At 36.0% G+C, this 27,622-nt stretch overlaps 1 protein-coding gene across 1 annotated transcript in view; it reads right to left on the reverse strand.

The window, feature by feature from the left end:
• The window catches only part of CNTNAP2 (contactin associated protein 2), a 1,125,334-nt gene that overhangs the window by 65,650 nt on the left and 1,032,062 nt on the right, over positions 1–27,622 (reverse strand). The window contains exons 19-21 of the mRNA XM_068674838.1: positions 18,804–19,049; positions 17,127–17,260; positions 3,838–3,931 (exon numbers count right to left, since the gene is read on the reverse strand). Coding sequence (XP_068530939.1) covers positions 3,838–3,931; positions 17,127–17,260; positions 18,804–19,049 — 474 coding nt within the window. The remainder of the gene's footprint in view (positions 1–3,837; positions 3,932–17,126; positions 17,261–18,803; positions 19,050–27,622) is intronic.

Below are 27,622 nucleotides of genomic sequence, written 5' to 3' on the forward strand. Positions count from 1 at the left end.
CAATTGCATTTTCTGGAAAATATTTCAGGAAAGTAAAAAACACCTCAATTTATAGGAGAAATTGTCCCTGATTACAACTGCAATTCAATCATTTATTTTTGTTTCTATTCTGACCCTCATGATTTATAGAAAATATTATCAACTGTTTTGAGGCACAGAGACATTTCATCATGATTTTTTAAACCAGCCATTTTGTTGTAGTACCTAGAGTAGAGAGTGGTGTTTCATTGTGGTAGGTGTTGTACAAATGATCATTCTGATTGGTACTGGATGAGCTATCGCAGCAAGCACAGATGTGGCAGAAGCTGCTGCTCCTATGCAAATAACTTTAATAAAAAGGGAAATAAGACAGGCAGAAGATCAGTTCCTTGGTAAGATTGTTCCAAAGTGCTCTTCAAAAACCCATCTGTTTTTAAAAATAGGACCCTGCCTTCATTTTTAGTGACAAATAAGAATTGCATAGTATGGGAATAACAGAAATTAAATGCAACTGATGCCAGCACAGCAGTGAAATTATGACGCTATTCCCAAATTGCACATTTAGAGAATGTAATTGCAGGTGGGTACAAATTGTAACTTGATATATGTACCCAGATTTTCCATTGGTGCTAATCCCTTTGGGCCACTAAATTATGTCTAGCCAGTACGATGTGAAAATTAGAAGCTTTAAAGATACTGCATTCTGCATCTACTTTGCCTTTCAGACTGCTGAACTGGTGTAAGTGTTAACAGTGCTCCTCCCTCATTCAACATTACTCTGAAAATAGCACAGTAAAGTTGATCAACAGTGATGGTCAGATGCACAACAGTTTTACACCAGGAAATCAATGTTTCTGGAGATAAACTCACTATTTCTTTGGCAAAAGGACATGGGATTTTTTTGTTTGTTTGTTTGTTTTTGCTTCTTCAGTACTGATTTGCTCTTTTACTTAATAAAATACCCTATTCAGCAAAAGATAATGACATAAGCAGAGGAGAGGAAACAAATGAATCACGGTCCTTCATATTCCCAACCATTCTAATACTATCTTATGCACTTACCAGCTGAAGTAATGAATCCCAGGACAAGAGGATATGACATATATAGTAAAGGCATGATAATGCTTGTAACAATGGATGAAAACATCTTCTGAAACAGGGATGCTGTTGTAAGAGACTTAAAATCATAAGTAGCACAGGAAAACAGAAATATAACCTGTTTATTCCTTTAGGATATTGCAATACCTTTGCCTTTTCTTAACCTTTAGTTAGCAGAGGAGCTGAAGGTGGGCCTCAGTGTTTCCTCTGGCAATGTTTCCTGATGATAATCTTCAGCTGTACCATACAGATTTTTAGGACAGATATTATCAGGACTATGGTTACTCTTTCAAATTCTAGATTTGAAAATTGCTTTCAATCACTCTTTTCAGTTTACCCTATTTATAAAGAGTGAGAGGAATGTGAAGTATAAGCTCCAAGATATTTGAAATTTCCCTTTTGACATAACACAAGTAAAATTATATTCACTGGTCTCTGCTATTGTTTTCTTTTACATTTCTTTATTCTCAAAAAGTAAATCCTGTGATATTAACAGTCAGAGGATGCGTAAAACTCTATTTTGAAACACATACATGACTTTTTGCAAATGAGGCAAATAATGTGAGGTGTTTTGGGTCTAGATCTGTAGGAACAGAACTGAGTCAACAACTCATTTTATTTGGACCTATGATTGGGCCTTTCAGTCACTGTACTTAAGTATCCTAGACACGAAGCATTGTGTGATGAACCATCTGATCTGCCCAGTACTTGCAGACCCTTTATTCTCCAAGAATGCCTAAAGAAAATTTCAGAATCAGAGTACTTAAACACAACACAGAAAACAGTGTTTAGGGAAGGAATATGTTGGAGGCAACTTGGTGCCTCCAACTGTTTAACCACTCTGCAGTCAGAACATTTTAAGAGAGTGTAGCACACACAGTATTTCTTTTTCTCTTTCATTAAGTGCTTGTTCCTTTTTTATTATTATTATTATTATTATTATTTTATTTTTTTTTATTTTCACGGTGAACAGTGCATTTTTTTCTTCTGCATTTTAGGAGTTGTCCTTTTATTTCCCTTCATTCTTTTATGCATCTTTTTCACTGCAGTATTATCTCTGTTGTATGCCTATCTCCATATACATATTTCATGTATTGCACTCAGATTCCTCCAAAATATCAACTCATAGTAATAGGGAAAGTACCAGTTTTACCTGAATTCAAACAACCATTCAAAAATTTAAGTTTATTTAGAAGAGTGGATTGCAGAGGCAGTACTGTCATAACGTAGCAGTTTCTTAGATGCATGAAAAAGAGTTGCCATCTCAAAGCAATCTCTGGCAATGAATCCATTACTTGAGACAGTCACTGCAATACCCTTAAGCAAATTAATAGCTTTTGAACTTTATATTTTTGATAACAATTACCTATGAAGAACAAGTCAGGCCCCACTCTTTAACTTCAGAGTTATTCCAGTTGCTGAATGCTCATCTCCTTGCCTTGAGTTAATGAATGAAGAGGAGAGTAGCCTGGCTCAGTAGGGAAGCCAGCTGTACTCTGACGGCCTGAATTTAGTGCAGTGAGAGGAGAATGAATGCGATTTCCAGTGACTCACCAAAATCACGTCACATAATCTTTTCTATCATATATATCTGACTTTGAGAACACCAGAAAATAGTTCATGGCTCTCTCACTAACCAACCATTTTAAAGGCCTTTGATTTCCTATTTCACAGAAGTTCAACACATTAATTTTTAAAAACAAAACTAATGGAAAAGTGTATCTTTGAAAAGTCACATTAGCTATAAGGTCAATTGCTTTTCCACTTCAAAAATCAGTGCATGGGTTTTGCAGATTTTTGCTTTATCCCACTTAACAAAGAAAAGCTTGCAATTTTCTGAATTAAGCACTTCACTTAGTTCAGACAACCACATTCATGTACAAAGCACTTAGAAGAAATAATATCAATACCCCTCTGTCTCTGAAAGTAGAAAGAGTGTGCCTTAAAAGCTATGAGTATCAGGGGAATAGTTGATTCTTGAAATGAGTGACCCTGAAAATTCATTTCAAAGTGCAGTAGTGGAGAAATAGAGCTATGGAAACTAGAATGGCCTAAAAGCAAGGCCAAGGCAGTTAAAGATGCATCTGTGCTGCTTTTTGAGTTCATCTGAGGAGCTGACCAGGTAGCTGCTGTACAGGGAAATAACAACAAGGTCCATAAAAGGGATAGAAAATGTAGAGAGGGTGAATGTTTTGTAGGGGTTACAGACTTCTGAATGATCTAACTGGTGGGCCTCATCCGTGAGAAGTGGTAGTTTTATCAGACTGATGAGGGATAGTTATGCCACAAAAGGTGTGGCATACATTGGTGTAGGAAGGTTTACTGCACTGATAATGGCATTATATGAAACATATGACAACTTCACAGTGAATTATACTGTTCAAAATAACTTCAGCAACCTTTTGCAAAAGCAGTGGTCTCAGTGATTTCTCATGTTCTCTGCACTGGACACCTAGAGGGTGTCTAGGTTCCAGAGCAACTGCACAAATACGGTATTCCAAATGACCCTCTACCTTGTATCTGGATTGTACCTGCATTGGCCAGGTGATCTTTATTTGTGTACACATCAGTCTATGTGACAAAGTGAACATACCCTTCTTTTAGGTATAACTCCAGTAGCACCATCTTCATGTCTAGAATGACATGTTCAGTGAGTGTCCTGCTTCAAATGCTGTGCAGAGCATTGTCCCATGCACTTACGGTTTTCAGTATTCTCTGAAAATACCTAATAAAATAACCAAGTATAAAATGAAATCTCACCTATAACTTTTCCTAGGAAGAGTGCCTTTGGGGAATTGAACAGTATGTCAGATGCTGTTGGCAGGCTGTAACTTGTTGGAGGATAGTGATCAAGCTGCGGAAAGAGAAAACGAATAATGACTATTTTGAACAGATCCACCTGCTTACCGTGTTGCCAAATCAGGCCTACTTTATGGAGTTTATGTCAACACAACTCTACCTGATATGCTCTGCTTTCATTATGATAAAGGGGAAATAGCAGTTTCTACCTCTACTTTCACATCTGCCATCTCTGAAGTGCACAAAGCTAGAAAAATACCATATTGAACATTTATGTCTTCTGGTTGTAGTGGAACCTTTCCAGCTTTTGCTTGTGTACTTCCACATAATTAAAACAACATCAACAACATTAACAACAACATCATCAACAACAAAACAGCTTATTATTTTAATACAAGATTTCAATTTGGGACCTATATTACTGCTAAAGCTAGATTTACATGCTTTGCCCACAGGATAATAGCTGGGAATTTCAGACTAATGCAGGAGTTCTCTGTTCTCTTTATCTCAGAAAATTCACAAGTTAATGACATACAGTTTTGCCCTACATGTTTCTTATTTTCTCATTGAAAATGCTGTTCAACTTAATTGTGATGATGCCCAGGGAAGCCTAAGAATACATTCTAGAGTAATCAGCATAGCTAAATAGTTTAATCTATAGGAAACTGGCACAGTAATCACTTTATATTAACATTTTTTCCGTTTTTGGAGCTTTTTAACAGAAAAATGTGAAGAGAGAGGGAAACAAACAAACAAACACCAAAATGGCCTACATTAGTAATAGCACTGTTAGGATAGTTCAATATACATAGATAGTTCAGTACACACCAATGGAGTTCTGATGCAATTTAAAAGGGTGAAAGGGGTGAGTTTTTATCTTCATTATTTATTTTTTGTCTTACGTATTTATTACACAAGCTTAAAGCAGAACAACAATTGTTTGTTTTATTCTGGCTTTACTTTGTCACAAAACATTCTTATTTCAGAAGATAAATATAAATGGCTCAGGTATCAGAGCTATCATGGTGTTTTTCAGTACAGTTCTTAAACTGTATAGAATAATATGGACTTTGGAGAGTTGTATCAGGAAATGATGGGTAAAAAGACTGATGCACAAAGCCTGATCCTCCAGCCTCTCATGTGCCAAGATTTTAACCTCATGTAACTTCTTTGCCTGCAGTGGTACTATTTCTGATACATTATGATGCACAGGATTCATCTTCTAGGTTCTTCCAATCATGTGACAAAATAATCTGCACAGTACCATGTACTCTGTTACTCGTCAAAATCAGCAACATTAAGTATTTCCTTTTTCAAAATCAATCAAGGAATGTTTAAATATTTTTAATGGTGATATGGAAACTGAGAGGTGGGGTTGATCTGATTAGATACTAGTAAATCATAATAACTGTTATCAATCTGTCAATTCATCTGCCAGTGCACTGTGGGTATCCTAGAGCTCTAGAGCTATAGCCATGGTCTGGGTGTCTATTATCAAACTATTGGAACAAGTAATAAAGCAGTCAACCCTGCCCAAGAATGCTAATTGTACCTGCCAGATATACCTGAAAATGAAAAGTCAATTTAAATGATGAAACACTGTGAGCATTTGCATGCACTAATACAGTGTTTATAATGTGGAAATGCTGGCCTATTAAGGATTAAAAGAAATTCAGCATCTTAAGTATATAAAGCTATAGTTTATTTGCAATACAGGTCACTACAAGGATAGCAGGCTGCGTTTTGTCTCTACAGTACAACAATAGCTTTGAGATCTACGTTTCTCTTTTTAAAGTCATATATAATTTGGGTCTAGAATGTCTGTAACTCCATCACCCAAAACTTATGTTCTGTAAATTAAGTAATCAAACACACTATATTTGCTAAAAAGCTCTTCTGAAGCCATGGTGGAAAATCCACCAGGAACCAAGAAACATTGCAACCTGCACTCTGTTCTGCCAGACACAATTCTCCCACTTTGCCTTTCCCATCAAAAATGCATGATGTCATTCACATGCTAAGACTATGGTCCCAAAATAATGATGTGGTGTTTCACCAAATCCTTCAAATGGGCATGTGGTCATCGGTTCCATGGCTCTGAAAACAGGGATTGTGTCACTGTTGTGGCAGGGCAGCAAAGGGCAGGAAACTAGTGCTTTCCTGCCTTCTCTCTTTTTCCTTCTCCGTTGCCAGTTCCTGGGAAATTCATACCTGCATAAGTACAGCACTCAGGCAGAGGAAGACCCATTAGCATGATTGAACACTGAAGTCCTCCAGTGGGATTTCAGTGGCAAAGCTCAAAGTGATAGGCTGTGGCAGGGCACTGCTGGCAGTAAAAATATGCAGCATTCTGGTGCAGCCAAACTGGAGTCAAAGATCCAGGCATCCCTATTCCCCTGACACTGGAATAGCTGAGAGGTGGTCTTAACCAGATAAGTAATAAAAAATCCCAACATTTCTGGTGACTTTGTTTCCTCTTGAGATTTGGGATGTCAGCATGGCATCTCAATAACATATTGTTATGGTACAGAAGAAAAGACCCTACTGGAAGTGGGAGCCAGAGAAGGCAAGAAGGAGATTCCAATGCTATGTTGCATTTCAGGCTCTAATAGATACAGACAGTTTACTGCTTAGGGATGTTAACTGGCCTGTTGTACTGAATCAATAACTGAACCTAGTGTTACGGATATATTTTTCAGATCTCACTGAAGTCAAAGAAAGATTTCAGAATGAGTTCAGTTACAAATCATTTCAAGGGGCTAACAACTCTATTTGAAGTTTTGGGTTGTTTTGATTACATGATAAAATAAATCTCCATTTTAAAGCTCTTGATACTGATTTATTGGTCTTATTATCAGTAAGAGGGCAAGCATTTGTGATTAGCAATAAAACCTTCTCCTGCTCCACTGCCAGGTCTGGCATCCCTTGTACTATGGGGGAAGCCTGCATTACTTTCCACATCCAACTTTGTGAGATATGCACTTCTCTATTTCAGGGATCTGAAATGAAATGGTGCACCACAAGACAACAATGAGAATGGTGAGATTTATGTTCATTTGCTTTGATTGCTTGTTTTTGTTCTAAACAAACATTATCTAATAATCACAATAATAATACATTATTATTATTATTATTATTATTATTATTATTATTATTATTATTATTATTATTATTATTATTATTATTATTATTATTATTATTATTATTATTATTATTAGTTTAGTTTTTTAGAAGAACTTAATCTAGGATTTTTGAGGTCAGTGAGTTAAAGGATGATACTGAATTTTTTCCAAAGTTGTATGTTACTGCCATCCAGTGGGTGCTCAAGTGTAAGCAGCTGGAACTAAGCCACCTGGAAGCTCTGTTTGAAATATTTGACTATCAGTCTAGTATAAGACACATAATAAAAAAGGAATTACTGGTGTCAAATGGTATTTGAAAAAATATATTACATTATTTAATGGAAATTAAATAGAACCTCTGCACACAGAGGTTGATGTAATGATTTGTATTAAATTACAGTTTTAAAATTACATTTAAGATTTTTCATTGCAGCTACTTTTCTTTAAAAACTAATTAATTTCATTTGAGCTTAATATAAACATGCAGCATGTCTTTGAGCACCACACAGATGAAAGTAGATGGCAGTTTCTAAGGAACCTGCAGCTTCAGTTCTCAAGTCACGTCACACTAACCAGACTGTCTTTATATGAAGTTGGTGGGATTTAAGCAGAAGTTCAATAAAATGCTCGTTCTTTTAAATTACTGTTCACTTAGATAATGCTACTAACCTTGGCAGTAGTGCTGAGATTAACAGACACATCAATCTAAGGGCAAATATAACACCTACCGCATCTTAGTATTCTCAGAAAAAAAATTAAAAAAATATATATGGTATATATGCACACACACATTATATTCAGTATGGGTATATCTATATCTGTATCACTAAGTCACTGTCAACCTAGTGTGTTTGTGTACACTGTTATTAAGATAAAGTTTTTCTTTATGCTGAAGACATTTTATAAAAAAGATTTTGAAAAAGTTTTGCAATAATAATGCTGTAAGGCTTAATCTTCCACCATTGAAAGTCAATAGAGCTTTGTGATTGACTTCTATAATAGCAAGATAAAGACACAGATGTGTTCTCATCATTACCAACATAATATTTCTCTTCTGCATTACTATAATGATATATCACTTATATTAAAAAGCTTGTCTACTCTTGGACAAGAGCTCTTTGTGTTTAGATGGAGCTCCTCCTGAGCACTATAGTAATTTAGGAGAAAGCTGGAAGGTACTTTTAATATTTTATCTTTTTAATGCAACAGAAAAGGAGCAAATTTGTGTGGCAACCATGCTATTCCTTAGGATGATCAAAGCCACTATTACTGTTATTCAGGTCCTTCCTTAGTGTGGCACTAGTACTTCACTGATCGTTTTCTATCAGTTAAGGTCCTTGATTTAGGTTATTGTGGATCAGATCAGAGCCAGATCTGGGACAAGCCAGAGGCTGTAAATAAATTGTAGACCCAGATAAAAAGTAAGACCAAAAAAACCAGCATTTTTTTACTGCCTTACACTGTCACAGACGTGCAGCCTCAGTACTTATCTGGAGATATATACTTCACCGGCACAGTGCAAGGTAAACTTAAGGATTGCACTGCACTTTGCTCTCTTCAGATGAATTTCATATAGAGGTACAGTTAATACTGTTTTAGAAACTACTGCAGATCTGTTTTGCTGATTTCATGCACTTGATTAACCTATCTTAGTTTTTTAAAAATAAAAGCCAACTGCACTCTTTTATTATAAAGTTCCCCCCACCCCTGGAATTTATTTTCTAATTTAACATGATGAAACAGGGGATACAGACGCAGGTAAAGCATAAATACATGCCATGGTTTTGTCTCAGGTAGAGTTAGTCTTCTTTGTAGAGGCTTGTATGATGCTGTGTTTTGGATTTGTAATTAAAATAGTGGTGATAACACAACAATGTTTTCAGTTGCTGCAGAGCAGTGTTTGCATAGAGCCAAGGACTTGTGTACTTCTCATGCTGCCCTGCCAGCAAGGAAGCTGAGGGTGCAAGAAGCTGGGAGAGGACACAGCCAGGACCCCAGGACCGTGATCCAGACTGACCAAAGAGATATTCCATATCGTATCATGTTGTGCTCAGCAATAAAAGCTGGGGTAAAGAAAGAGGAAGGGGGGTCATTTGGAGTAATGGCATTTGTCTTCCCAAGAAAGCACTACATGTACTAAGCCCTGCTTTCCTGGGAATGGCAGAACTGCTGATGGGAAGTAGCAAATGAATTCCTTGTTTTGTTTTGCTTGTGTGTGTAGCTTTTGCTTTACCTAGTAAAGCATCTTTATCTCAACACATGAGATTCTCTCCTGCATACCAGCTGGGGAGAGTGAGTGAGCAGCTGTGTGGTACTTACCTGCCTGTGAGGTAAAACCACAACAATACAATATATTGCAGAAAAAAAATAATAATAAAAAAATCTGCTTAAAAACTTGAATACCTTATGTGTAATGGAGTCCTACATTTTTCTGAAGCCATTGTTGCTCTGATAAATTGTATATCAGGTAATTTGCCTCAATGTAAAAAGCAAAAACATAATAAAAGAAAAACAACAAGAAAACCCTGCAAATATTTGGATAACATTTAAATAGAAACTTAGATGCATGATTTAAAATGTAGAGAAGGGCATGATAAGGAAAAGGACAAGTTTAGTCTGGCTGCCTTCAAAGGAAGGGAAACAATTCTCTGATGCTTCTTTCAGATATCTGTGAACTTCTTATTGGTCTTTTTAATAGGTGAATTACATCAAACGTTAGCAGAGGCAATAGCAGGTCATATAATACCAAGTGATAAAAATTAAAGAGATGTACCTCATGTACCTAAAGATGACTTTCACAGGACATTAATTTGTCCAGTGTGTGCTGCCATATAATGGAAAACATCTATTTCATGTTGAGTTTTGACTTTTCTAGTCTTTTCGTAGATCCTGAAAATATTTAATGATTCTTTTATTCATTCTTTATTTCTTTAATTTGAATAAGAATTGATGCCAAAACAGCAATCATACAGGCCAAAGAAAGCATGCACACATTCACCATTGGAAATAAATTATAGAGGAAGGATCTAGTCTCAACATAAGCCAAATTTGGCAACACATATTATGAGGCAGATAAGCATTTTGATATTCTCTGCAGGCCTTTGCTTTGGTTTGATACACAGACTGGGGACCTATCAGACTATACCATACTCCATTGTGCACTGAATGCACTAGCTTTAATGGGAGTAAATGGGAGCGTAGGGTGAGAAAGACATTTAACTTCTGTGTTATCATGATATATGACCTGGACACAGTCAAAGTCTGGGACAAGACAACTGAAAAATTCCTCTGAAGCCATCAATACAGGCTCTACTGAAAACATGTATGAAAAAGGATGGATCTGTAGAAGAGCTCCTCTCATATTAAGTCTGAGTGGTTTTACAGAATAGAAGAATATTCTTCCAGAAGTCCTCAAGATTTTAAACTATCTCAGCTGATACACAGAGAGGGAGAAACCTTTGTTATTCCCTCAGGAAAAGCACAGCATGAGATGCTACCCTCAGATGTATCTGTATGGATTGTGTTTTTCCCCAGTAAGAGAAAAATCTGACTCCAGTGTTCTGACCTTCAGGATAAGGATATTTCACTCTCTTATTTACTACTCGGTGATATGGACTTTTATTTATGAAAACATATTTTCTGACTTTCAGCTCGCTGGGATTTGTCAGGGATGTGTTTTGGCAGATGTCACTTACCAACTCCATTGTGCATGAAAGGGAAGTAGAAATGGCTCATTTATAAGTTTCCTACCTACCTATATTTCTGTCTTTAACTGAAAGATTGCAAGTGACACAGTAAAATAAAAAGATGCATAAATTCAATGAAAGATAATATCAACTAAAATGCTAGTAACTCATGGACTTCCCATGCACACAAAAAAACACATAGGTAAATTATTAAGCAGTGAATTATTCATTTACTTCTGAATATGATTCATATCATTTTGCTGTTTCTTGCTGTTATTTACAGAATCTTTTGAGAACTGAGCATCCAGTTTTCTACAACATTTATAACACCATTACACTTGGACGGAATTTGGAGTATGTAAATATCAGGGTCTGTATTTATTTATATTCTGGAAATGAAAGTAGGGTTACAGGAATGATATATGATATCGATATAAGCTCTGTTATATTTTAAAATTTCTCATTTCAGTAGCTTCTTATCCTGTGTGGTCACTTATTTGTGAAAAAAGCCCTGAACAACAACAACAAAAAATCTTGTTGCTTCTGATTGAGAACTAGCTAGGGATAAATTGAGTGTTAATGCATTAAACACATAGAAGTAATGTGTAGTTATGCTCTAGAAAGTGGTCTGAGTTTTCCTTTTTTGGTCTCATTTTGAATAATACATTGCCTCTGCAGAATGAGAATGTATAATGGAAATAAAGTATCTTCAGAGATTGTCATACAATCATAGAATATCCCAAGTTGGAAGGGACCCACAAGGATCATCGAGTCCAACTCCTGGCATCACAAGTCTACCCAAAAATTCAGACCATACGACTGCACAGTCCAAACACTTCTTAAACTCTGACAAAGTTGGTGTCATGACTATGTCCCTGGGGAGCCTGTTCCAGTGCGTGACAACCCTCTCGGTGAAGAACCTCTTTCTGATACCCAGCCTGAACCTCTCCTGTTGCAGCTTGACTCCATTCCCTTGGGTCCTATCACTGGTCACTAAATTTATTTAAATACAGATTAATAAATATATAAAGATTATAATTTATTTCAAAAGATTTTTTTTCCTTTAAATTAAAAAACTGTTTGGAAATTAATTAAATACAACAGATACATCTGATTATTAGAAAAAAAATTACTGTTACAGTGATATTAACTATGATTTACATGTTTACCTGTGGTTAAAATCCTGGGTATTTGAAACATTTTATTCAGTTCAGCTGCTATGGAATTTGTGGATACTCTCTAGATGGTTTCTTTCAAATCATGAACTGTACTGCCTCATCCCCCATAAGCCAGTGAAATATTAATTAAACCAGTCATTAAACAACTCTTTGCATTCAGACAATTTACAGCACTGCCCAAAGGATGTCTTAGGGACATGTTTGCCTAGGAACTGTAGGAAATAGAGAAAGATGTTTTCATAACATAACCACCATTACCATATCTAAGACAAAGGTTTTCAAAATGTTATGAAAAGGTAAGGTTTTCAGAGAAGAGTTATAAAATTGTTTTATGGTTCAAAAAATATGGATTTCAGATAGTAAACTAAAATAGTTTAATTTATTTAACTTCTTATAGACAAGATGAAAAGATGTTCCAATTAACATTGCTAGGAAAGTGTGAAGGGTAACAATATCTGACACCGAACAACTTTCATCTATCAGGCATAGATGTAGAGGTCCCAAAGTTAAATGCTGAAGTCTGCAGAATTCAAACTGTAAATTAGGTGCAAATGCTTTACAGAAATTACATTTAACCATTGGCATATATAGCCAAAGGATATGGAAAATTTTCTATCATTTGAAGTCTTTAAAGCTAGATAAAAGTCTTTCTAGAAAATGTGTTATATTGCTATCATCACTTTTTGGGTTAGCTGCAGAAAATCATCTAGTGAAATTTTATGGTTCCAATTAAGCAAGGTATCAAACAGAGTGACCATATTTTGCTCAGGCTTCAAAGTACATAAAACAAGATTCATAGGTATGATACCACAATAACAATAGTTGTAGTAGGTGAAATTATAACCTCATTGAAGTCTGTGAGAAATTTCCCATTCCTAGTAATGTGATCAAAGCTTAATCTATACTTACAAAAATCTTTGATATATTTATTGCATTTAAGCTTGAGACTTGCAGACTGCTTTGTTCCATTATATCCATTTATTTAATTGCAAATATGTTTATCATTGTATTTTGTACTTCAGATTAGTTTTGAAATAACTTGATATGACTCATTTTTGAAGAATCTAGGAGTTCACAAATATTATCTCTATTCCTGTAGTGCAGAGCATAAGACAATGGACTTGCAAAAATTCTGTTTCTTCTGGGTTTCAGCTGGGTCGGGGCACATCTTTCAGTGATTATTTTTTCACAGAAGCTGGGTATTTCTACTGCTTGCCTCTGGTGAAGGTGGAAAACATAGATCCATACATTTTCAATACTATTCTGAATCTTATTAACAGCTGAGGTCAGAATACATTTTCAGGACTATTCTGAATTTTATGAACAGCTGATTCAGGCCAAGATTTCCATAAAAATTCAAAATCATGTTCACTCTGAATGGTCAACAACTGGTATTATGAACATATAGTACTGTATACACAGCAGTATTGTTGTGTATACCCTCTCTACTGCAGTTCTTGCCTGAAAGAGAGAACTGTCAGCTATCCTTGGATTTGGTCTTCTGAGTTTATGTGTGCAGGCTGCTGCTAATTGTCCTGAAAGTGTACAGCTGGGCTTGGGAAAGTGGAGTCCTGTGGAAACTGCTCAGGTCTAATCATTTCTGGGAACAAAGAAGACACTAGAACTCCTAACTCATTTCTAGAAATGGTTTTGAAGAAGGTATGAAGAACTGGAGGTCTGTTGAGCATAAGAATATCTTGGCATAGAAGCTGAGATGCTTTGTCTAATTGTGTTCAGCTGATGCTGAACACAATTTATTCCAATAAAAATTAAAGCACATCATGTGTTTTTTGGTTGCTTGTTTCATAACATGCCAATATGGCATTTGTGTAAGAGAACAGAATTAAAACCAATAAATGACAGTAGAACTAAAATGTGTCTAATCCAGACTGGTGTGAGTCTTGCACTAGGGAAGCAACTGTCACAGTCCTTTAAGGTATAATTTGAAGCCTACTGAAGTCAATGCAAGGCCTTTCATTGACTTCAATGAGCTTTAGATCAGAACCTCTGCTAGAGAGTTTCTTATCCTTGACCTTCTTAAAAGAAAAAACTACCGATGTGTGAATAGATTTAATCACCCATGAAAACTTGGTAAAGAGTGATCTGGTTTTTATGATATGGAAAATACTCTGTTGAAGCATGAAGACTTCTAATGAAGTCAAATGAAGTAGAACTTGCCTTCTTAAAACTAAAGCTCAGATCTTGAAGTGTCGTTTGCTGGGATAACACATTCCCCATCTGTCAGTCTAGGCTTTTTCTTGTCCACAGGTGAATTAATGCAGCCTTCAATGTGTGATATTTTAGTAGAAGTGAGAGACAGGAATTCTAATTAGCTAATGTAAGTTTGGAGCCCTTCATTGCAACAACAGAAAATATACAGGTCTTTGTCCCTGTATTTATGTCATTTTGCTTTTCTGACACCTAAATCAACCACATATCTTCAATCTTATCCTTGATGAACCACTGACATCACAAATGGGAGATTGTTCTTTAATGTAAAACTGATTATTAATTAGTTTGAAGACAGTGAATTTAGAAAATTGAAATATAATACCCTTTTGAGGGGTCTTTTCTTCTACCTTTAGTCTTGACTGTCTTGGTGTGTTAGGAATAGTGATGCAATTCTAATCAAAATCAAGCTACATATACTTTTACTTATGTTGTGGAGACACAATAGTGTGGATACATTTATTTCAAAGCTCAACTCAAATTCTAATTGACTGGACAATAACTCTGACTTTACGTAAGTAATTAGTTCTCTCATGTCTTCCAACATTGGGTGAGATCTCATGTTGTTCAATAATGAGCCCTCTAATTTACTTATATATAAATGAAACTCCTGAGAATCATGATAAAACTCAGGTTCACATAGTTTATATAGTAGCAATTTATTACCTCACTTCATGTTTTTTAAATCTCTCTGGCACTACAGGGTTATTATAGCAAGTTAGAAGGACAGATATAATAAGTATGAACTTGCGGTTGAGATTTCAGAAATAGAGTGCTCTTGAATTAAAGCTTTGATGAGAAATAAATCCTTCCTGTGACATTTTTATGCCATGTGGAAGTGTGGAAGTGTGAGCAATAGCACCTGGCAAGCAAGCTGTCTTCTTTAAAAGCAAGCAAACCAGCTGCTCATCAGGTTGGAGAAAGAGTTAGCAAGAAATAAAGGTCTACTCAGATGTTCGTTGCTCAGATCTGCAAGAGAAAACTCATACTTTGTGATTTGTCCTCTGAATACTGAGAAAAAAAATATATCTCTAACATCTATATTTTCAAACATGATGAAGAGCTTATATCTGAAAGTAGGATTCATTTTCAAGTGAACAATCTATTTACCAGATCCATCTCTGTTCATATCAGTTCTTTCATTTACAGAACATAACCAGATGAGTATCAGAATCAACTTCCTTATGGAAAACAAACAGCATTTGATAGTAACTTTCTTTTTCAGGATATATTATGGGTAGGATTTCTGGATTTGCTGGATTTTCTTTTTATGGGTCAATACTTTCCCTCTTCTTTTACATGCAGTTTAATATTTTACATGCAGTCTAGTTTAATACGACTCAAATTGATATGTTTTTTTTTTTGATTAAACAAACCAGCTGTGTTCTAAGAACACTGCTTAGATTAAGAAATTTTTACCTCAGCAGAGAAACACTAACCAAAATGTTTGTGGCTCTTGAAAGCCATACACAGGTAGCTGTCATAAAATACTTGGGAAAAAAATATCAGATCCTAAATGTAGGTGAATTGGTACAAGACTGGGATACTTAACTGTGTATATGACTTCCAAATGGGCAAGGTATTTCATGTGATTCCTTTAGCAAATAATTTATTCAGTTTTACAGCTGTCTAAGTCAGGCAGATTTTGCTCCACAGAATACATGACATACACAAAATAGAAGCTTTCAATAACAGAAGCCAACCTAACTGCAGGTAGTTTTTAACTTCTATTTAGCAGTGAGAGAAGTAAGTGCAAATACAGCAACATTCAAGAAATATGCATATATCAAAGTACACACCCCAGCCTCCAAAAACATGAAAATTGGTTAGATCTATCAGCTACATATTCCTTAGAATATCTGTCATTTTGCAATTTTCTAATTTTCTGACAATTCTACTTCAGAACATCCACTGTTAGTTTGAGTACTGAAACCCTCAGTCAAATAACATTGTAATCCACTGAAAATGTTTCTTTTTGATGCCTGGAAAAAATAACTGTCAGGGATCTATTTTAGGTAGTTCTATTTAGGTAGGTTTTTTTTTTTTTTTTTTTTTTTTTTAAAGACATATAAAACTGTGACAACTAATATCCTTCTGGCTTGGTTCCCAAGAAGACTTCCTCTTTTTATATTTCATTTGTTATTGGTTTGGGTTTGCTTCTTATGACCTATCAAATCCAGATTAATCTATCCTATCCACCTGACTCTCCTGCCAGCAAAACTATTCTCATATCCGCTGCAATCTCAGTGTTTGCAGATGGGATAGCCAGAGAATGAAAACAGAGTTCTGTAATGAGCACAGAGAGAAGGCTGTCTGGAAACATTGATTGCTTCTTGCAGAGCTACCCTCAGTTATTTAAATAGTATTATATTACTTCAAAGGTTTGTAATCTAAGATATGAGAAGATGAAGTTCCTGCCAGTGCTGTACTGAAAACTAAATAGGCCAGAAATATGTGCCTTCAATAACATTATCTTGTCTTAGGCTCCTGTCACACAAACACTGAAGCATCTGCTCATCTTTGCAGGTGTGAACAGCTCTTCAGATTTTGCTGGAATGTAGGGTAAATTTAAATTTAAATTTAATGACATTCTTATTTGCAGAGGCAGGTCTGACGGTACAATATTTAGTTGTCTGCACATCAGGGTCTACTGCCATTTAAGATGCTGTAGATTATCCCTCCTGGCTTCCAGCCGCTGCTCCAGAATGGTGCAGGTTTATCATAGGTCCCATGTTATCTACCAGACCAGATGTCTCTGATGCCCTCGAGCATCTAGAGTGACACCTGCATTAGCCTGGCCGTCATCACACTAGGACAAGGATCTCAGAACAACATGACTCAATGCAATAGCGGGAGAGAATAGCTTTTGTTAACTCCTAGGAGTGCGAACTGCAAACAGAACACCATCTACTGTGCTTTATGTTTCCCAAATTGCACTTATTTTTTCAGGGGAAAGGAGGTCATCAAAGTATAAAACGTTACAAGCTACAAGCAATAAATTAGATGGAACTGAAACACCTTTAATGTCTGCTTACCTGTAGAACTATGTCCCGTTCATTCCGTGTGATGTTTACAGTATGGGGCTGTCCATTTGCCATGTTTCTGTGGTCGATGTCAATGTTATATGGCTCTTTGGTACCTCCTAGGCTGTACCGAATTTGCAAATTCCCTAATGAAGGAATGTGAAAAACACCCTCAGGTATTTTGGTCTTTATTCACCAGTTACTTTCCCCTCTTTATTTTCATGTACAACTGTTATTGTTTTACATTTAAAATGCTCTCAGAGCTGGTATCTGCAGCAGGAAAATTTAGAGAAGGGCTAGTATTTGAGATTATAAAGCTAATGGGCTGAAAATGGCTTCCAGTTTACTACCCAGAAGCATGACAATGAATGGCATCTCAAAACTAAAGTGTGTGCAAATTCTCCAGATTGCAAACCAAACAAATCAGATTCATGCCTTGAACAATATGGACAATTGTTTCAAATTTGAGCACATCAAGTATCATTTTATTTTTGAGATTATTATCCTCACTGCAGAAAAATTCTTTGACATTATAAAAGACATGATTTTTTTTTTTTTAAAGAATAAAACATTGATATGACTTGAATAATGTCAAAATTGCAACAGATTAACACTGGCATATAATCTACACAAGGGATTTTCTTGCACTCAGATTTAATTGTTGTTGACAGGTGACCATCTGGACTTTTATGGAAATTTAATAATATATGGTGAAATGAAAACTTCAGGTTATATTGTTAGAAAACTATAGTCAGAAGCGGTTAATTGATATTCATGACAAAGTGCCAGACAGATTTTTCTTTTCTAAACAAAAGTGAAGTGTTTACTCTTCATTGCAAAGTTTAACATTCCATCAAAAGGAAGGACTTTTGAAAATGGAAATGTAGACCCCATTATTCATCAAAACCTGAACGGCCCCAAACAACAGCCTTAGACTTTTAAAACTATAGTTTGGATTCCAACATGGCTTTTCTCTTATGCTCCTTCTTTCTCATCTGTGAAGGTAAGAAAGGGAAAGATTTCAGTGGCATGTGGAATATCTGTATTTACTTATTCCACAGACGAAAGTGTTAGTACAGTATTCCTAAGTATGATTTTCAGGGGGCACTAAGGCACTATTTGGAATTGAGTTATATTGTGTTTCTATACTCCACCAGAAAATGGTCCATATCGAACCTTCAATCATTACCAATTTTTGTATGACATTATATATTGTGCTACATCCTCGTTTGGCCACCTCAGTCGGTAGTCAGACTTTCAGAACAGTGCATTACACTTTCCACTGGAAACAAGTGATATTGTCATGAGTTCAGTGACTATGAACCATTTATTAACCTGCCTACATGTGGATGCCTACTTGTCCTCTCCATTATACTAGTTTATGGCAGGCATGAATCTAACTGTTACACCATATATATATATAGAGATAGATAGATAGATAGATTATATATATATATAATTTATTGATTGATTTTCTTGTTTTGAGAAGGAAGGTTGGCTAGTGGAATATCCCATGGAATTAAAGAGGTGCATCACACAAAATTTCATAAAGCAGAACCTGTATTCATGTTACTTTTAAAGAACAAGGGTGAAAAGACTTTCTTATTCACTCAGAGTTTCAGCTGCATGTCAGTCTGGTGTTATTATCAATCATTCCTTCAATGGAGAGAGCCTAGAGCAGCTGCTTACCAGATGGCTTGACAAGTACCGCCATGAAGTCCTGGGTATAGGAACTGATGTACAAAAGGACACAAGGGGACTTGGTAGTACTGAAGCTGAAGCTGAGCTCTTCTTTATTCAAGTTAAGGTCAGTTGCTGTGGTCTCAGGATCTGTGGAACTCAACAGGGTTCGGCTAACTAAATCCTTCATGCTGGTCCCTGGGGAGTGGAAGTTGTAACGAAGCCACATTCCCTCTTCAAAAAATGCTCCCACATCTTGAAAAAAAGAAAATAAAACAGGAAAAAGAAATTGAATGTGCTGACACCTTTTCAATGAAACATTACTACTGACTTGAGCACTACTAATCTGTACATGTTACTACTGCTGCATTATTTAAGCACTTTACCAGTAGTTAAGAGCCTCGTTGTTTTCCAGTAAGAATGCAAAGGATAAACACAATTTTATTTCTGGATACCTGGAATTGCAGAGCAGGAGAAAGATTTCCTTTAGGTCACACAAAAAGATTATACCTACTTCTCATACCACTACTACAAATCAGAAGAACCACACTTTAGTTTTATTCTCATTGAGGTCTTGCAGTAGATAATGTTCCAAAGAAGGAGATACAAGCAAGAAAGATTTAGAAGGCACAATAAGCAAACACTGTGAAGGAAAAGGAAAACCAGAAACTCTGACCAGCAAATTACAGTGGATTTAGAATAACCTCAGAGAGGAATGATGGTGATTCCAGCACCTGAAAAAATTGAAATAGGATTGGACATGATACTAGAAAATTATCAATAACAAGTGCAATCCTTCATAAGAACTGCCTAATTTGGATGGTTTATGCAGAAAACAAACAAACAAACAAACAAACAAACCACAAACTAGGGAGCTTGACTCATGGATGGAAACAAGGCATAAGACACCTGAACTATATCTCACAGGAGGTGCTCCACAGACAGTTTTCAATTCAATCTGAAACAAAATGTCATCTTTCAATACTCTTGACAGAAAATAAAACTACCTTTGGCAGTTAATACTTTCATTTGAAAAAGCATTGTTATTACTTTGCATAATAATGTACCTCTGCTTATTTCTTAACATTAAAAATATAATTCAAGGTTGACATTCTTATATTCAAAGATGACTTTGACAGCCTCCTATGGGAATCACTGCACAGTTCTCTACTATTGTTAGTTTATAATCTGAGTCTATTGGGGATTGCTGGACTGGTTTCCTATAGCAATCATTCATTCAGTGATACTGTGGTGGTGGATATGCTTTGCTATCTGGGACAACAACATAAAAGGAAATTTAAAATTACATGTGAACTTAAATAATGAGGCACTTTTATGAACATTTCATAAGGGATTACAGAATGATGAATAAATACTATGAATGTAGCATATATGTACAGTATTTAAAAATAGTTGCAAGCAACACTCAAAAAGGTGACCAGTCATTAGAAAAAAAAAATATTCATCACTTGATACCTTCCTACATTATTTATAAATGCAAAATTGCCACAGATTGGTACCAAATTACCTACCCAAACTTTTGTAAACTTTGTAAAATCAATACATAATTTTTATAAAAAAAAAAATATATCTTTTTATCCCTTTTTAGTATTTGGAGCCTTCATGTCCTTCACATAATTCTAAGCAAAGGCTTTATCTCAAAACACATGAAACAAGTTGTTCATCTTACAAGCTGTGTAGTGATACAGAGCAAGTCAGGAATGAGTCTGCAGACTTTATTCAGAGTAACTGAGCACAGAAGAGATAAGAATATGGGTAAAATTATTGTAGACTTTATTGGTCCTTTTCAGAACTTTGCTACATCTAGTTTTGGAAAAACATTATATTTTCCATATACCATATAAAAATTCTCCAAAATGCAAAGTATTATATTCTGTGCCACTGTGTGGCAACATAAAACATGAAATCAGGTTGTGGTCCAAAGGTGCTATAAATAATGGGATCACTCTGATAGATTTATAACTGCTGTTTTATAGCAGAAATCTTAAATAACCTTGAAACAGCCATAGGAGAGGCAATTCAGTTTAACAGCTATATTTTGCAGAGGACTCAACTTAAGTATTCCCAGATTAAAAGTGAAGGACCCTATCCTGAAAATACTTCCCCAAACTGTGATGCCTATTGCTGTTAACTGTGGTGTTGAGACTGAAGGGTAGTACTTAAAAACCTAAAGCAGAATATACTATAGCTCTATGTATTTGCAAGACTGACTTTAAAAACATCCCTGTGACCGCTAATTTATTATTCTTCAGCCTCTGCTTATAGCTTCCATAGGTCATGGTACTCTGGGCAGCCCTACCATCTGACACTGCTGCTCTGCTGGCAGGGACTACTGGTAGCCCCTGCATTGCCTTCACTTAGACACAGCACACTGATGCACAATTATGTTCATCTTCTTCCCCGTTCTGGCCCTTTTACTGCTTGTCATCCCTTTTAATTTAGGAGCGATCTTTGGGATTGCCTATCACTGTGGTTGCCCAAGGTCTTGCACACAGGGAATACTGGGAGCCTCAGTCCTTGACCTCAGTGCTTTCATGGGGCTGAACTGCAAAGTTCAAAAATAAGCAAGACTATTCCACAGCAGTAAATGTTATTAATTACTACTTTAAACGTTCATTACTACAATGAAAGCTTTAAGTAAATGGTGCTCTCTGAAGCACTAAGATTTGTTTTTCCCAAAAGGATTTTCATGACAAAACAATGTTCTGTGAGTTTAACTTCATTTGTGCTGGGAAAATAATTTTCAGTATAGCTGTGTTACAGGTCTGTGAGGTATTGTAATGAACTTGGAAATTCTCTCACATACATACCACTTCTTTTAAGAGGAAGCATAAGAGGAAGGTTCACTTTGGTTGTGTGAGTTCCTACAGGAAGGTACTGAATCCCCTCAAGTTCCAGTTCAGCAAAAAGGTTCAGCCTGTGACTATGCTTTTTGGTGAATGAAGTTGAAGTACTTATTGCAGCAGGGCTGCAAAGTGCTCAGCAGTTCACAGAATCAGGCTGTTAGGAACTATAAAGAAATATTAGAGAAAGGTAAAGCATAATTTTCTCTATGTTAAATTACAGTATAAGGTGGCTTGGAAATGCTGAGGGGTGATGAGTGAAGAAAAAATCTGCTTGGAGGCCACCTGTGTATCATCTTCCTAAAGCCCTGAGGGAAGTCCTTCATTCAGAAGACCATGCAAGTTGCCTGAGTAAAACAGGTAAAATGAAGCACAAACACTGCTACTGAAATGTGGACAAGCTTTCCATGCACTACTGAAATACCAGGCATAAGGCAGAGGCGAAGGGTTCCTCTGCAAACTGCTTTTTCAGGACAGAAGCCTTGGAGAATGAGTGAGGTGATTACAGGTCAGTTTTCCTTGAAAAGCAATACATATTTATAAATCAATATGCAGTTCAGTCATGCACTGTTGACAGACTTTGCAAATACATACAGTTTGGAAGAGTTTTGTGGTAAAACCCAGAGCTGAATTTGTGGACCCAGTGATTTTTTTCAAGCAAGATGTGTATCCCCAGTGTGAAATGCACATATTTTACAAAAATGTCCATCTTCTGTTTGAAAAGGGACAAAGCAAAAGAAAATCGAAAACTTCCACACAAAATGCAAAGGTATCCAGAACTTGCAAGCTTATTTTGAGAATTATAATTCTTTGTACATCTCTTCAGTTTCTCTCTCTCCATTCACCTGATTGTATTTTTGTTCACACTTATTCTGTCTAGGACCAGGAGTATGAAAACACAGGAGGAAAAAGACAAATAGAAACAAAAAAAAAAAATCTGTTGCAAAAATACTACCTAAGGCAGAATATAAGAAATTGAAAAATATCATGACATTTCTGTGCCAGTGTTGTAGACATAAGAAAATATCAGGAGGGACCTAATTCTGCTTCGCTGCTGGTTTAATATTAGTGAAATGTTGGTGTCATTTCTTCTATTCTCAGGAAGTTATAATGATCCTGCTAGCTATACACTCAGTCACACCAGAATATAACTTTCTCCATGATTTTTTCTCACCTGAGAAAAGCATTGCCAGCATTGCACAGGTGTGGCTGAACACAGCTTCAGGAAAATATTTTATCTGAATACACAGAACTCTGTACCCTCTACAAGAACTGAATTGCCTCTGAGGTGACAGTAGGAATAGGAAGGCTAAGGGGGATTGTCATGAATCAAGTGGAACATATTACTCCTAATAAATAAACAAGGAATGTGTGTAGAGTTAGACGCACACAAAATGCAATTTCAACATAGTGAATTTTGAGGAGTGGCACTGCAAGAGGTGGAAGCTCCCTTCTGCCCTAGGACAGCTATCACTACCTGACAAATGTCATTTCACCTTTTCCAAGTAAATTCAAGACCTGGCTTGTGTCACCTTTCCTCTGGTTACCAAGGAGAATCCAAGGCTGATTATCTTTGTGGTACTACTGTGTTTTTTTTTTTTTTTTTTTTTTTTTTTTTTGAGTCTAGGCCTTCAAAGTAACCTTTTTAATAATATCAGGCAGTAACAGGGTAAAATCACTGCCTTGAAGAATCTGGAGACAAAATCTTGATGGTTATGAAGCCTGCCCAGGATTCATATGAAACTGCAGCAAAGAAAGATTCTCTCTTCTACATTCCACAAAGCTGACTGAAATGCCCACTTATAGCTGTAAGACCATCTGGAGGCTTCAGTGCCTCTTTAGCCATGTTCAGGTATGGGAAATCAAAAATATTATTACGTGATGCTGCTTGCCAGTGCACAATGCTATGTCTTTCCTGCACGGCATTTTGAATCCTAAAAGCAGCACTTTCAAAATCATAGCCAAGGCCAATCACTAGAGGCATTCTGACACTTGGTGAATGTACTAAGCAATTTGGACATCTTAATAAAACCCACTCCTGATGCATAATTTTATTTCCTTTTTGATTTCTTATGTAGTCATTAATATTGAATATAGAATAGCTATAGCTTGCTTGTCTGGCTTGTGGCTAAAAATGTGCTAGAGAGCACTAGCAATTTCTGCTTCTCCAGGCTGTGGTCACAAAGCTTAAGATTATTTACTGAGATATGTCCTGGCCATAGGGCATCAATAAAGGGTTAGAATCTCAGAGGTCTTGATCTGGGAGAGAATTTACTCTGAGTGCTCTGAAGATGGCAATACTTATAATTTATCTGGTTAGTTCACTCAACTTTTTGTTCTGCCTTCAGGCACACAATATTCAGTTTGTGAATCGAAGAAGTAGGGACATAAAGATGTTGTCCTACATCATCAAGTCTCATATTCCATCTGTCATCACCATAGTCATTTGTGATGCATGTCTGAATTTTCTATGCATGGAGTAAAATACCAAAATAAGACAATTGCTTGTTGGCATTACTAAAATACAAACCTACAACGTGTTTTCTTCCTTTATATGAAAATATCAGTACTCAGCATATAGAAAGCTTTCATGAACAAATTACTATCTGAATCAGAGTAAAAGTAGAATAATGTGAACCAGTGAAATTATAATCATAAATCCATATAAAGATTCCTGCTACCTTCAGTGGAACAGAATGAGTGCCATAGAAGATGGGGTTAAGCCACCTGATTTATTGCACCATCAAGCTTCCCTAGGTAATGGCAGGAGGTAAATTCTAGGAAACAGCCTGGCATATCTAAGTAAGTCTGAGCTCTGAACCTCCTCCCCAGGAAACTCCATTTCTACCTCCATTAGATATATGGAGATCCTAAGGCATCAAGCCTCCTACAATAGCCCTGTAAAGCAGGTGCCTTTTATTCTGCTTTGTTCTGTCTGGACAAATGCACAAGCCAATGAAAGCCTGAAAATGTCAGGCAAATCTCAAATGTGGTTCATTCTGCACTGATGTGAAATTACTATAGATCTTTCTATAGTTACAGCAGTTTGAACTGATGTCTAGGACTGCAGGCTCAGAATAAGGGAGTGACAATCTGCTCTGTGTATTTTCTGCTGAGTCTAAATGAAAAGACAGCTTCCTTTTTAATGGAAATATTCACAATGGCTAAAAAACCTCCAATTGAATACAATAGTATGGATAAAAAAGAAAAGTAATGTTAAATATACAACAGATCAGGTTCCATGATTTCCTTCCAGGGAGTCTTTGAAGGTGTTTTCTACATAATCACAGAGAAAAACTTGCAGCTTTGCTAGAAATATTAAAGACTTCTATTTGATGATTGCACAGTATTCACAGTGACAACTATGATGGGAAGATTTGACTTCAATTCCTTCTGGTAGCACAGACATCCACTTTCAAAGTCAGCAGTTTGTTGCTTCCCTCATTGTGTCTTTCTGCATTACCATAATAAGAACATTTCCTTGCATCACACAACTATTGTAAGGAGAAATACCTTATCAGCTTGTGAGGTGCCAATACTACTCTAATAGCATGCAGGTGTATAAATATTACACAGGGGTGTCTGGTGTGAGAACCTCAAACCTCCCAGTTGCATTTGCACAGGCACTCAGGCACTCAGCAGCCAACAATGTTGCTGAAGTTGATGTGCTTATCTTTAATACCAGGTCTGCATTTGGTGAGCAATGGCACCAAAGCAGGCCTATTATAGTTAGATGACAAAGATATTGAAAGTTTATTGAATTTTCTGAGCCAAGCCTTAGAATTTAATTTATTATCCTGATTTTTTTATTTTCTGTATACAGAATAAGAAATCCTTGCACTTTATTAGTGGTTTATTATGGATAAATAACAGGCTGGGAAGTTCAGTTTATAATTTTGCTGATATATCTTTGAGATATGTAAGTGATATGGCTAAGTTGTGCTCTAGTTTAGAAACAAAATGATTTTTTTTTCCAGTAAAAGAATTCTTGCAACTGATGTGAAGTGTAATTTTCAAAGTATTAGAGTACAAATTGTAAATGTTTAATAAGGCTGTATCAACGAGACAGCAGAATGGAATAGTTTTATAGAATTTATATATTTTCTGTGGGTATATGTAGCTATACATATTCAATAGCTATGAAGTAGATTTTACTTTTCAGTAGAGGTCAAGACTCCAGTTCTGAAGTCTTATCTACAGGTAGAAAAAAATGACTTTCTGCAATGTTCAGACTCACTAGACCAACTACCATTCCCAACCAAAGGAAAATTCTGATATAACTTTTGGTTAGCACATTATGATCATGTTATGTATAGAAGAATTTTTCTGGGGGGTGGGCAGGAATGTTGCCTTGATTTTTCAGCTTCTTGGATTATAAGCAATGAAAACTAAGAAGCTAGTTTCCTTGAAACCTTTGAACAATCACCTTCCCATTACTTACAGCAAAGTAAGTACATGTATTTGCAACCAGCAAAATAAAGGGAACTGAATGGTTATAACAAGGGCAGTCCGGTGCAGAGAGGGTGCAGAGCTATTTCACCAATCTGTCATAGCACCATATCTGGTATGTCTTTTTTTTTGCATCCATTCATCCCATTAAAAAGTTGACTTTTCTGTTTGAGGCAGAGAAGAGAGCAAGAAAGAAGGAAATCTGACCATGAAAACACTGTTGTAAGTGCTTTCAGGATTCATGCAAATATGAATGAAGGAGCATGAACTCCTTCATGCTTCAAACAAGCGTGAAGGAGTTCAGTTCAGGCATTGTCAAAAAGGATTGCAGTAATTCACACTACAAATGTAAAAATTATTTGGAAAAATAAATGTATACACTGAGCTCATCTTCTGTCTCAATTTCATAGAAACTGTAGAGCTTTGAATTGACCCTTACCTGAAGGCACAGAAGTCATATATATATATATATATATATATATATTTTTTTTTTTTTTTTTTGCCACATATCTTTGTGGTGGACAATTTCTTCTCCTACACTTGATCCACAGCAGTTCAATACCCAAAGAAAGAATGCTTTCTCCCTGGGGGATCCCCCATATCACAGTGCTGCCACATGCTCTGTGCACACCCATTTCAGCATGTTAACCCTTGCTGTTTTTGATTAAAGGAATGGAATAGTTTGTTTTGTAAGGAACAAAATTTAATTATTTCTCAGAAATGATTTTATGCTGTCAAGATGACAGTTCTGGGAGAAAAAAAAAAAATGGAGAATTTATTCTTAAGCAATAGACGGAGAAGGGTCAGAAAGCAATCTGTAGGACATCAGAAATATTGCAGCTATTCCTCTGAACAATTTTTCTGAGCAATGAAAAGAGAACAGAAGCATATACCCCTGATACAAAACAAAAAGAAAGTTAAAATAGATATCAGACTATATATATATATATTTTTTTAAAGATGTCTTTATTACTTATAAAACATTGTATGGTAATTTCAGTATAGAAATGATGCTTTATTTGCTTTGATTTTTTTTTATTACTTCTTAGCAGTTGCAGTATGCAACCAACCCCAGAAAGTTTACCATGGGGATGTGATTGAATATCAAAATAAAATTTTGAGATAAGAAGAGCTTCCTGTGGCAAATTAAAACCAATGGGAAAAGAAGACTGTGGTATATCAAAAGATGTTATATTATGCCACCCATCCTACTGAATAGCATGTTTCTTTGGAAATCTCAGTATTTTGAATGCAATAAGTGAAAAAGTCCTGCCTCACCTGCCTGGTGAGGAGGTTTTATTCAGAGGAGTAAAAGTAACAAAACTTACTCCTAGTTTACAATGCAAAGCACTAACGATATTATTTTGTGTCTGTGAATTCCTTGTGTAGGTAACAAAGGAAAATAATCTCCCTCACCACGTATTACTCACTAAACATCACAGTACCCACTGTGAGACGGGTAAGAAAAAACACAAGTGACACAGCAGTATTCAGCCAAGTTTTTCATTGCTCTAC

The sequence above is a fragment of the Anas acuta genome, chromosome 2, assembly GCF_963932015.1.
Source record: "Anas acuta chromosome 2, bAnaAcu1.1, whole genome shotgun sequence".
Taxonomy (NCBI): Eukaryota; Metazoa; Chordata; class Aves; order Anseriformes; family Anatidae; genus Anas; species Anas acuta.